Raw genomic sequence first — 12,643 nt, forward strand, 5'->3', positions numbered from 1 at the left:
GTGAAAATGGTGAGGGCTGGCAATTCTTGATGACAACCAACTCTTCAATGATAGGGCCCCCTGTCTGTTCATGACCCTCAGCTACCTAAGGGCTTCTAAGGAATAATTTAACTTAAAAACTGAAAATCCATTTGGGCATGGTATAGCACCCAAACAAGGAAGAGAAGGAGCCTCTTAGTTTTTTAATATATCCGGTTTAATTGTTTCAAATCCTTTTTGGAATAAGTGAGGAATGTGGCTGAACAAAGGACCAGAGGACTGGCTAGGCTGCGCCTCCTCCATCTGATCACGATGAGCACAGACAGCAGGCACCAACCAACCAAGCATTAGGAAACAGGTCAGGTGCAATGTCTCCTGGCATCGGACAAAGTTACCTTTCTGGCAAGGATGTGAAAGACTGTTCCACCCCAGGGCTACATCTACAGAGGAGAAGTACACGCCTTCAGGTACTGTTTATTTCCAGTTATAATATGCAGAGAATAGGAGTCCAGAACAAGAGAACACCCCCCTCCCCAGAGGGTCAGGGCAGCCCTTTAATGAATGGCCTCTCCAGCTGCTCACTCACCATCCTTACAGACTTTACAGCTCTTGCATGTGCTGGAATTACAAGTCATTAAAAAGCCACTTTGAAAGCACAATAAAGACCTTCTTCTCTGACTGCCACAGCGTTCCATCACATAAAAACCTGAGGCCAGTGCTTCAACAGCAGGACATTTACTGCCAGCTCCAGACAGTGTAAGCAGGGCAGGGGACAGGGCGGGGCCAGAGGAAATGAGGCACCACAAAAGCGGGGGTTGGGGGGGAGTGCAGGGAGGAGAGTTTCTTTTTCCTTCTTCCTTTTTTTCTTTCCAAAGAAACTTTCTGCTAAGCTGGTTTGAAGTCTTTACTCTGTATCTGAACCACCAACCACCCTCGGGAAAACCCACTCCATCTGATGAGATTTCATTGTTCTTTGTCAAGATTTTATCTAAGAAAACACTGGTAAGCCAAACTATCAAGATACGATTAAAATTTCATTTCTCACACTGCCAAATATAGTCTGCCCATTTACAAGGAAACATAATGAAAACTTTTAACTTCTGTACTTTTAAATTACGATTAAATCTCTACAAAGCAAGATTTTAAAAAAAGTGAAGGCAATGATAAGGAAATTACTACCATAACTGAATCTGAGCATAAATGGTTATTTCAATTTTCTTTTACTGTCTTTCCCTCTTTTCTGCTATGAATACCAAAATTCCTCATATCACAAAACAACATCAACTCAATGAACTTCCCTTTAGAAGCAGTTGCTAAGTCACTTCAGTTGTGTCCAACTCTGTGCGACCCCATAGATGGCAGCCCACCAGGCTTCCCCGTCCCTGGGATTCTCCAGGCAAGAACACTGGAGTGGGTTGCCATTTACTCCTCCAATGCATGAACGTGAAAAGGGAAAGTAAAGTTGCTCAGTCGTGTCCGACTCCTAGCGACCCCAAGGACTGCAGCCTACCAGGCTCCTGTGTCCATGGGATTTTCCAGGCAAGAGTATTGGAGTGGGGTGCCATTGCCTTCCCTGTTAGAAGCAGAGTTACATGAAAAAGAAAAATATAACTACAGTTAAATTTAAATTTAAATTAAAAGAAAAAATTAACTACAGTTAAAGGATTTGTTTTTATTCTAAATTAAAGTTTCAACAGGTTAATGAAAAACAGAATTACAAACTTTTAGTTGACCCAGATACACTCGGATCCTTACCCTTTCTTGCTGCTAGTTAGTGCCAGTTACTAGTAAGAACAATCACTTGTCACAAGTAACTGTTATGGCTACAAAAAGATGAATTCTTCAACCAAGAACAGCTTTACTCTAATGGAATTACCTAAGTTCTTAAATGCAAAATATTCTTAATGCTGACATTTACATATACAACAAAAACAGGGCCTTATCTTGTTTCCAGTCTTTGCTAAATGTTCACCCACTATGAAAACAGTCCTCCTGCCTCCCTCCCCACCCTCCCAGCTTCCACCTCCCAAATTCTGCAAAGGAAAATTATTGATGGACTTTTATGTGACAATATTAGGTTTCTTTATAAAATGAGAAGCAGTAAGAATTGAATCGCCAGTCTATGTCTGACGCAGGATGCAGCAAGCTTGGGGCTGGTGCATGGGGATGACCCAGAGAGATGTTATGGGGAGGGAGGTGGGAGGGGGGTTCATGTTTGGGAACGCATGTAAGAATTAAAGATTTTAAAATTTAAAAAATAAAAAAACTAAAAAAAATAAATAAAAAAAAAATGAGAAGCATTTCAGGAATTTCAAATCCTATTTAAAAATTACTCTTTCAGTCATATTAATAGTAATCCAAAGATAAATCATGTCTTAGGATGTCTTCTTTTAATAGTAATAGCAATAAAACAAAAAATCTACCAAGTGCCTACCAATGCAGTACTAGGTAAGCCCTAGCCCTTTATTTCATTTAATTAAAAAGCTAAAAAGATCCTGGGAAACTTTGGCTTAACTTTTGATTTAATACTGAGATTTCCTGTCCTGTGTTTTTCCAGTTACCATATTACACGTGCATATCACTATCAAGGCCATATACCTCCTCAACACAAAATCCAGGGCAAAGTGACATACATTTCAAGTGCTTTTTCCCCTTTAAAACATTTAACTCACACTTGAAAAAGTACACTAGAATTCTAAAGTATTACTGAATATAAAAATATCTCCTTCAAAGCTATAGGTACTAAGGACTGCCAGAAGCCAAATCACGGAACAATAGCTCATAACATTTTTTGGTTAGTGTGTTAAGTGCTTTACCTAAATTGACTATTTTCACAATAATCCTGAAAAGTAAAGGCAATATCTCTCTTTCACAAAAATAAAAATGAAAGAAAAGAAAATTAGAAATATAGAAGGTCAAATTATTTGCCCAAGATTACTGGTAGAGCTGGGATTCAAAACACAGCTTATCTGACTCACAAATTTAGAGAACAAACTCATAGTTGCCAGAGGGAAAGAATAGTGGGGAGGGATAGTTAGGGAGTTTGGGATGGATGTGTGCACAGCCCTATATTTAAAATGAATAATCAACAAGGACCTACTGCATGGCACAGGGAACTCTGCCCAATGTTATGTGGCAGCCTAGTGGAGAGGAGTTTGGGGGAGAATAGATACATGTACATACATATATGGCTTGAGCCCTTTTACTGTCTACCCGAAACTATCACAACATTGTTAATTGGGTATGCTGCTGCTGCTAAGTCACTTCAGTCGTGTCAGACTCTGTGCGACCCCAGAGACAGCAGCCCACCAGGTTCCCCCATCCCTGGGATTCTCCAGGCAAGAACACTGGAGTGGGTTGCCATTTCCTTCTCCAATGCATGAAAGTGAAAAGGGAAAGTGAAGTCGCTCAGTCGTGTCCGACTCCTAGCAACCCCATGGACTGCAGCCTACTATACAAAAATAAAAGTTTATTAAACAAACAACAACAGCCTGTCTGACACCAGAGTACAGACTCTTAATTACTTGATTACTACCTCCCTACCCACATGCACATCAACAAATAAATGGTTCCTCAAAAATCATACAGGCATATAAACCAAGGATGCACTTCTTTTTTCTCTACTCATATATAAAGTATATAAAAATCAGGGACTTTTCTGGTGGTCTGGTGGTTAAGAATCTGCCTTGTAATGCAGGGGACATGAGTTCAGTCTCTGGTAGGGGAACTAAGATCCCACATGCCGTAGAGCAACTAAGCCCACAAAATGCAAACTTCTGAGTGCATGCCACAAGTGCAGAGCCTGTGCTCTGCAACAGAAGACCTCATGTGTCTCCGCTAAGACCCAATACAGCCAAATAAATAAATAAGTAAATATTTTTAAAAAACCAAAGTATATAAAAATCATAACCAAGAAACATACAAAGAGAATCAAATGAAGAAACATACGAATCAACAATCTAAGCTTCCTAATCCATCTTAACAGCATTGATTTTTATTTTTTATATAAAACCCAAATCTAACTTAATTATGGAAAAGCCTTTTTAAAAAAATCTTCCTTTTAATTCTAACTATCCTGTGCCAAGGCAAGATACTTTCTTCACAGACATACCAGGTGAATCATCTTTTTTCCCTGGCCCTTCCCAATTCCTCATACTTGGTTCAATTTCTTTTGGTGTCCTTCTACTGTGCCTAAAGTCCATGATCTCTGCCTGCCATGTGTAAAATTACCCTCTACCCGTCCCTCCACCAATGAACATAAATCTGACTGATGTTCAAATAATGAAGCCAGAAAGGTCCACAGACAGATCAGGTCTTCGGATCCTACTTACTGAGATGCAGACAGGCTCACCACCAGGACAATGGGAATGGTGTTCTTGAAGGTGGGTCTGTCCCAAGCTATCCAATCAATTGTTTTCCAAGGGAGGCTGGGGGTAGCTTAGAGCTCTCCATTACAATTGCTTCCTGTTCCTTTGGTCTTAACCACAGAAGGGTCACCAGGTAGCAGAAAGGCCAAACACAAGCTACCTTAACCAGTGGAGAAAGGGAATTTCAGCCCTCTTTTATCCTCCTTTGCAAACATAGTCTTTTGGACCCTGGCTTACGTGAAACAACTTTTAGTCAATTTTTTTCTGTTCTACCACCTATATGTAAAATATTAAACCAAGAGCAGCAACGATAAAAGCACGACTAGAAAACCAATAAGGAAAGTACAGTTGTTGATTTTACACCCAAACAACCCCAAAATGAAGCACAGCAAAGGCTAGCAGAGTTTTGCCAAGGGAGGGCACTGGTCATAGCAAACACCCTCTTCCAACAACACAAGAGACAACTTTACACATGGACATCACCAGTTGGCCAATACCAAAATCAGATTATATTCTTTAGAGCTGAGGATGGAGAAGCTCTATACAGTCAGCAAAAACAAGACTGGGAGCTGACAGTGGCTCAGATCATGAACTCCTTATTGCAAAATTCAAACTTCAATTGACAAAATTAGAGAAAACCACTAGACCATTCAGGTATGACCTAAATCAAATCCCTTCAATTATACAGCAGAAGTGACGGATTCAAGGGATTAGATCTGATAGACACAGTGCCTGAAGAACTATGGACAGAGGTTCGTAACATTGTACAGGAGAAGGTGATCAAAACCATCCCCAAGAAAAAGAAATGCAAAAAGGCAAAATGGCTGTCTGAGGAGGCCTTACAAATAGCTGAGAAAAGAAGAGAAGTGAAAGGCAAAGAAGAAAGGAAAGATATATCCATCTGAATGCAGAGTTCCAAAGAATAGCAAGGAGAGATAAGAAAGCCTTCCTCAGTGATCAATGCATAGAAATAGAGGGAAACAATAGAATGGGAAAGACTAGCGATCTCTTCAAGAAAATTAGACACACCAAGGGAACGTCTCAAGCAAGCAAGAGAGTTCCAGAAAAACATCTACTTCTGCTTTATTGACTATGCCAAAATCTTTGACTGTGTGAATCGCAACAAACTGTGGAAAATTCTGAGAGAGATAGGAATATCAGACTACCTTAACCTGCCTTCTGAGAAATCTGTATGCAGGTCAAGAAGCAACAGTTAGAACTGGACATGGAACAATGGACTGGTTCTAAATTGGGAAAGGAGTATGTCAAGGCTATATATTGTCACCCTGCTTATTTAACTTATATGCAGAGTACATCATGTGAAATGCCAAGCTGGATGAAGCACAAGCTGGAATCAATATTGCCGGGAGAAATATCAATAACCTCAGATATGCAGATGAAACCACTCTATTTTTAGTATATGTGCCGCCGAAGCGAGCACCAGATGACACCACCCTTATGGCAGAAAGCAAAGAGGAACTAAAGAGCCTCATGATGAAAGTGAAAGAGGAGAGTGAAAATGTTGGCTTAAAACTCAACTTTCAGAGAACGAGGATCATGGCATCTGGTCCCATCACTTCATGGCAAATAGGTGGGGAAACAATGGAAACAGTGACCGATTTTATTTCCTTGGGCTCCAAAATCACTGCAGATGGTGACTGCAGCCATGAAATTAAAAGATGCTTGTTCCTTGGAAGAACAGCTATGACAAACCTAGGCAGATATTAAAAAGCAGAGACATTACTTTGCCAACAAGGGTCCATGTAGTTAAAGCTTTTCCAGTAGTCATGTATGGATGTGAGAGCTGGACCATAAAAAAGCTGAGCATGGAAGAACTGATCCTTTTAACTGGGTTGTTGGGGAAGACTCTTGAGAGTCCCTTGGACTGCAAGGAGATCAAACTAGTCAATCCTTAAGGAAATCAGTTCTGAATATTAATTGGAAGGACTGATGCTGAAGCTGAAATTCCAATACTTTGGCCACCTGATGCAAAGAACTGACTCACTGGAAAAGAACCTGATGCTGGGAAAGATCGAAGGCAGGAGGGGAAGGGGACAACAGAGAATGAGACGGTTGGCTAGCATCACGGACTGAATGGACATGAGTTTGAGCAAACTCCAGGAGTTGGTGATAGACAGGGAAGTCTGGCATGTTGCAGTCCTTGGGCTTGCAAAAAGTTGGACACAACTGAGCAACTCAACTGAATACCCAAACATCTTTCAAGGCTTTCCTTGTATGAGATGCAAACTACTACAAAAACCCGTTACGATTGATGGATAGGTGGCTCTAATATGTCATGAACCATCTTAAAAATTTCCTATCTACCAAACAGAATTACAACTCGAACTCTTCATTCCAGAAGGTTTTTCAAGATATTGCTTTGGATAAATTTATCAAGTTGAACATGAAATTTAGGAAAAGTTGTATCTTAAAAATTACATATGAAAGGTGGGGGGAGCAAGAATCAAACAAAACTAAGAATACACAGAGTTAGAGGAAGATCATTTGTGAAAACTTCATGTAGAAAGCTCATTCAATGGTGCTTTATGGGGACTTCCCTGGTGGTCCAGTGGTTAAGATCTGCCTTCCAATGCAGGGGACACAGGCACAATCCCTGGCAGGAGACTAAAAACCCACATCCTGCAGGGCAACTAAGCCCAAGTGGCAACTACTGAGCCTGTGCTCTAGAGCCCGAAAGCTGCTTCTACTGAAGCCCGAGCCACAACCATGATTCAATGCAACCAAATAACACAGGATTTTTTTTTAAATAGTGTTTTATTAATGTTATTTGGTCTTCTCACAAATCAGCAAATATTCAAGAAAGGTGCATTTCAAAATTTTGTGATGACCTACTACTGTAAGAAATATACACACAGTCCCTAAAATAAAAATTTCACAAACCATTACTTACCCATACTAGTTACAATATATTCTTGTTTCCTTTTTTAATGCTAGTGATGACATGCTAAATTGATTTCATGGCTCACTAGTAAATCACAAACCTCTGTTCTAGAAGAACTACAACGGGACAGAATACGGAGAGACAAAATTGCTAAACTTGACGATCTTGATAGACTGGTCACACCCCAACAGCATCAGTGAACATTTCAGAGTGACTTGAGATAAAAGTCAAACATACCAAAAAACTTCTGTACTGAGAGCAAGTTTTGAATTAAGAGGAGAGGAATAAAGCAAAGGAGGAAAAATAAATGCTTGTGAAATCCACTGCTTTCATCTCCACTTCACAAATGATCACTTTAAGGCCTTTACAAAACACTGCAACAGATTACCCCATCTCCAGTGTTTATATGCTGCTCTGCCCATAATCTTATTTAAAATTTTGACATGAGCTCAAAATACTCTACAGAAAGTAGGGAGGGAGGAGGTAGTCTCTTGATTTGATGCCACGTCCTAAGCCTGGCTGCCTTTCTACCCAGACCAGTGCAAACGGAGAATCTGCTAAGGCCTCCTAGCCCTTGTCAGCCTTTGAGCTAGGAACTTTAGTGTAGCCTGTCTATGTAACAGAAACAGAAGCATTCTAAAATGATCGGCGATGTTTAGCCAGAAGTCCTCCCTGACCATTGTTTAGAAATACTGACAATTCAAAGAGATTAGTGGGACCAATCATGACTGTAAGTAACAGCAGAAGACCAAAGTTAGAGAAAAGTGGGAAGTGAGGAAGAGATAACTTCATAGTAAATCATGTTCATTCTCCAGAAACAGAAAGGAATCGCTAATGGTACTGTCACTAGAAACGCAGGATCTCCGACAATGGAAGGCGGTGAGAATAGGTAACCTGAAATTCCTTTCCAACTCTAAGAAATCTGTAATTGTAAGTTTAAGTCTTAACATCAAACAATATTTGGGGGGATTATTAGACGGCCAGATATTCTTTAAGTAACACACAAAAGATAATACTGCCCGTCAGCAAACACTGTAATGAAGATTATACACTCCTCCCCTTTCCAAATGGGCAGTTATATTATGGGAGGAAAAATTAAATATTTCATCTTGAAAATACTATTATCTGGTTTCATGACACACATATACATCAAAATGTATCAAATCACACATTTAAAATATATTGTTATAAAAACTGTGCCTCAATAAAAGTACTAAAAAAATACTATTGCCAATTTTTAGTCTATGTAAACAAACTACATAATTCTACAACAAAAAGATCAACAGTGTAACTGTACCCTAATATTTTATTTTTAAAATCTACTTTCTGATGTATTCTCGTTTCATTGCATTCTTCTCACTTTCCAAAATCTGCAGTTACTGAAAAGCACAGCAACTAAGTTCTGATGAGCATCTAGATTTTTCAGCTGCTATTCAAATGACCCATTATTAAACTGTGGAATATATCTTTCCTTAAAGAACTTAAATCATAGCCTACACATCTGCAGATTCCTTAGTGATTTCATTTCCTTCTTTCCATTGGTCAAGGAAATTCATCTCTAGGCCATGTCTCTTTTCTTGCTACCATTTTATGGTGCAACTGTCATTTTTCTTCCTCCATCTTTATCCTGAAGCTATCGAAAAATTAACAAGGGAAAGGAGAAAAAACAAGCAGACTACTCACATCAGACTTAGAGGACATATTCTCTTCCACGTCAGAATCATTGGGATCCACAATATCATCAAATGGTGGTAAAGTTGATTTCTTCTTCTCTGATGCCTCACTTTCAATTTTGACCTTTCCCATCTTGACATGAGATTTATCTTTTATCTGTTTTTTATCAGCAGAACAAGTGAGTATCAGTGGTGGTGCGCTAGAAAAACTTTTAAATAAAGCCTCTGAGCTACTCTTTTTCCTTTTTTTGGCTGAGAGTTCTTCAGAATCTGAAATAGGGGGTCTTTTACTAGGAGCCTTCTTATCTTGCTGTCCACTGGTGATCGTGAGTAAGTTACTGTCGGGTTTTGGCTCTTTTGACATGGGTTTCGGTTCCTTGAAGGCCATCTTAGGAACGATTTTTTCTTCTTTCAGTGGTTTATTTTCTTTGGGTTTCTTAGAGGATTCTTTGGAAGATTTGGTGTGATCCCTGGAAGGTTCTTTGAAGGCACTTTTATGTTCTCTGGAGTCTTTAGAAGGTTTTTCCTTGTGCTCCTTCATTAATTTGTGAGGCTTGGAAAAACTGGTGCTGCTGCTGCTGCTGCTGCTGCTGCTACTGCTGCTGCTGCTGCTGCTGCTGCTACTGCTGCTGCTGCTGCTGCTACTGCTGCTGCTGCTGCTGCTGCTACAACTGCTGCTGCTGCTGCTGCTGCTGGTATGGATACTCCTGTTAGGATCCTGCAGAAAGGTGGGAAGAAAAGCAAACTCTCAAAATGAAACGTCAATGAAGGATAAACGCCAGTCCTCTTGCACTCCAGCTCCTCAAAATGATCCTCTGTTGAGTGCTCCCAAGTGCATTTTAATAGAACCCGACAAGCACCATAGAACAGGTGGGGAGTAGGGTATGCAAGCGACAGTGAGTGCGGGCAACCGTGATCAAGGAATTTAATGAGGCAAGTTGTTTTCTCAATCATGACAAGCATGGCGTTCTGAACATTTCAATTCAACAAATGTTCGCTTGATGCTTGTCCTAGAAGAGACAAAGCTGGGTACCACATGGCCCCCACTCTTAATAACCATGACACATCCATGATGAAGAGCTAGCTGTTTTGGAGCAACCTGTAAAGGGCTATGACGGCAAAAAGAAGAGAGGGAATTAATTCTGCTGGGGGATGGAGAGAATAAAAAGTCAGAGATTTGTGGAGAATCAACACCTCAGTTAGGTCCTCAAGGATAAGCAGGTAATTTCTGGAAATATAAGAATGAAAAGGTACATGGAGGCCATGGATTATAATCAACTAAAACAGATTATATTTAGGGAGTGGCATGCAACTACAGCGAAGATTGAAAAGGAGGCTGGAAAAAACAGCCAAGGGTCACATGCTGAGGTAGATAATATTAACTTTTAATAACTTTTTAATATGAAGAATCACAAGACCTCAAAAAGAAATAAAAGAATTCTCAATTTTAGATAAAGAGCAATTTTTTTCTAACCAAACTTCTTCAGTTAAGGAATATGTCTCCCACCCACTTAGCAACAACAACAACACCAAAAAAAAAAGGCAGGGGGAGGGAAATAAAAATCTAAAAGAACAAAGATTTTGGGCTTCTTGTTCAAGATGGAGGAGTAGAAAGACGTGTACTTATCACCTCCTGTGAGAGCACCAAAATCACAACTAGCTGTTGAATAACCATTGACAGGAGAACGCTGGAACTCACCAAGAAAAGATACCCACATCCGAAGACAAAGAAGAAGCTACAATGAGGGGGTAGAAGGGGCACAATGATGATAAAATCAAATCCCACACCTGACGGGTGGGTGACCCACAAACTGGAGAACAATAATACCAAGGAAGTTCTCCCACTGTTGTGAAGGTTCTGAACTCCACATCTGGCTTCCCAGACTAGGGATCCTACAAAGACACTGGGAATCCCTAGGGAATCTGCCCTTGCAGGTCAGAGGGATTTGATTATAGGAATTCCATAAGACTGGAGGAAACAGAGTCCAGTCTTGGAGGACACAAACAAAATCTTGTGCACACCAGGACCCAGAGGAAAGGAGCAGAGCCCCCACAGGAGACTGAATCAAAACTACCTGTTGGAGGGTCTCTAGTAGAGGTGTGATTGGCCGGGGTTCACCACAAAGATGGGGGCCCTGGCAGCAGCAGTCCTGGGGGAAGTCCTGCACTTCCCCCTTGGTGTAAACCCTCTTGGAGTTCACAGTTAACCCTACCATACAGCCCACAGACCCCAGGGCTGGGTCGCCCCAGACTGAACAGTGCAATCCCATCCATCAGCAGATAACTGGATTAAAGCTTTACTGAGAAAGATCCTGCCCACCAGAGCAAGACCCAGTTTTTCCCATCATCAATCCCTCTCATCCAGATGCCTACACAAGCCTCTTAGTCTCCTCCATCAGAGGGCAGACAGAAGAAACAAGAAGAACCACAATCCCACAGCAGCTAGAACAAAAACCACATTACAGAAAGTTAATCAGAATGAAAAAGCAGATAGTTATGCCCCAGATAAAGGGACAAGATCAAACTCCAGGAAAACAACTAAATGAACTGGAGATAGGCAACCTTCCAGAAAAATAATTCAGAATAATGAATAGTGAAGTGATTGAGGATATCACTAAAGTGATTTAGGGATAGTGAAGATGATTTAGGATCTCGGGAAAACAATGGAAAAGATGCAAGAAATGTTTACCAAAGACCTGAAAGAACTAAAGAACAAACAGAGATGAATAATACACCAGAAGGAATCCACAACAGAATAACTGAGGCAGAAGAACAGATAAATGACCTGGAGGATGGGATGGGGAAATCACCGCTACAGGACAAAGCATAGACAAAGAGAAAAACAAACAAAAAAATGAAATAGCCTAAGGGACCTCTGAGACAACATTAAATGCACCAATATTCACATTATAGGGGTTCCAGAAGGAAGAGAAAGAGTAAGGACCTGAGAAAATATTTGAAGAGATAATATCTGAAAGCTTCCCTAACATGGGAAAGGAAACAGTCAACCAAGTCCAGTAAGCACAGAGAGTCCCAGGCAGGATAAACCCAAGAAGGAACACACCAAGACACACAGTAATCAAACTGACAAAAACTAAAGACAAAGATATATTATTAAAAGCAACAAGGGAAAAATGACAAATGACATGCAAGGGAATTCTCATCAGGTTATCAGCTGATTTCTGATTTGTAGAAACTCTACAAACCAGAAGGGAATGGCATGATATATTTAAAGTGATGAAAGGGAAAAAACTACAACCAAGAATACTCTACCCAGCAAGATTCTCCTTCTTATTTGATGGAGAAATCAAAAGCTTTCCAGCCAAGCAAAAGTTAAGAGAATTCAGCACTACTAAACGTTTTACAATGAATGCTAAAGGAACTTCTCTAAGCAGGAAACACAAGACAAGGAAGAGACCAACAGGAAATAAATCCAGAACAATTAAGAAAATGGTAATAGGATCATACATATCAATAATTACCTTAAATATAAATGGATTAACTGCACCAACCCAAAGACACAGACTTGGCTGTGGAAATGAAAACATGTATATTTCTGCACTTCTACTTACCACATCACCCTGCTTGACCCCCCAAATCATATGTAACTATTTTATATTGTTAGGCTAATCATGTCCCCATCATGGTTGACAAATGTAATTATCAATTTTTTGGTCTGACTATTGATTGCGAAAACTGATAAACATCTTTTACCATTGTGA

General features: G+C 40.2%; 1 protein-coding gene across 2 annotated transcripts in view; it reads right to left on the reverse strand.

Annotated features, from left to right (window-relative positions):
* MLLT3 (MLLT3 super elongation complex subunit) overlaps positions 1-12,643 on the reverse strand; it is a 277,045-nt gene that overhangs the window by 63,412 nt on the left and 200,990 nt on the right. For both annotated transcript variants that reach the window (XM_004004397.5, XM_042243478.2), the window contains exon 5: positions 8,932-9,639. In XM_004004397.5, coding sequence (XP_004004446.3) covers positions 8,932-9,639 — 708 coding nt within the window. The remainder of the gene's footprint in view (positions 1-8,931; positions 9,640-12,643) is intronic.

Source organism: Ovis aries, chromosome 2 (genome assembly GCF_016772045.2).
Source record: "Ovis aries strain OAR_USU_Benz2616 breed Rambouillet chromosome 2, ARS-UI_Ramb_v3.0, whole genome shotgun sequence".
Taxonomy (NCBI): Eukaryota; Metazoa; Chordata; class Mammalia; order Artiodactyla; family Bovidae; genus Ovis; species Ovis aries.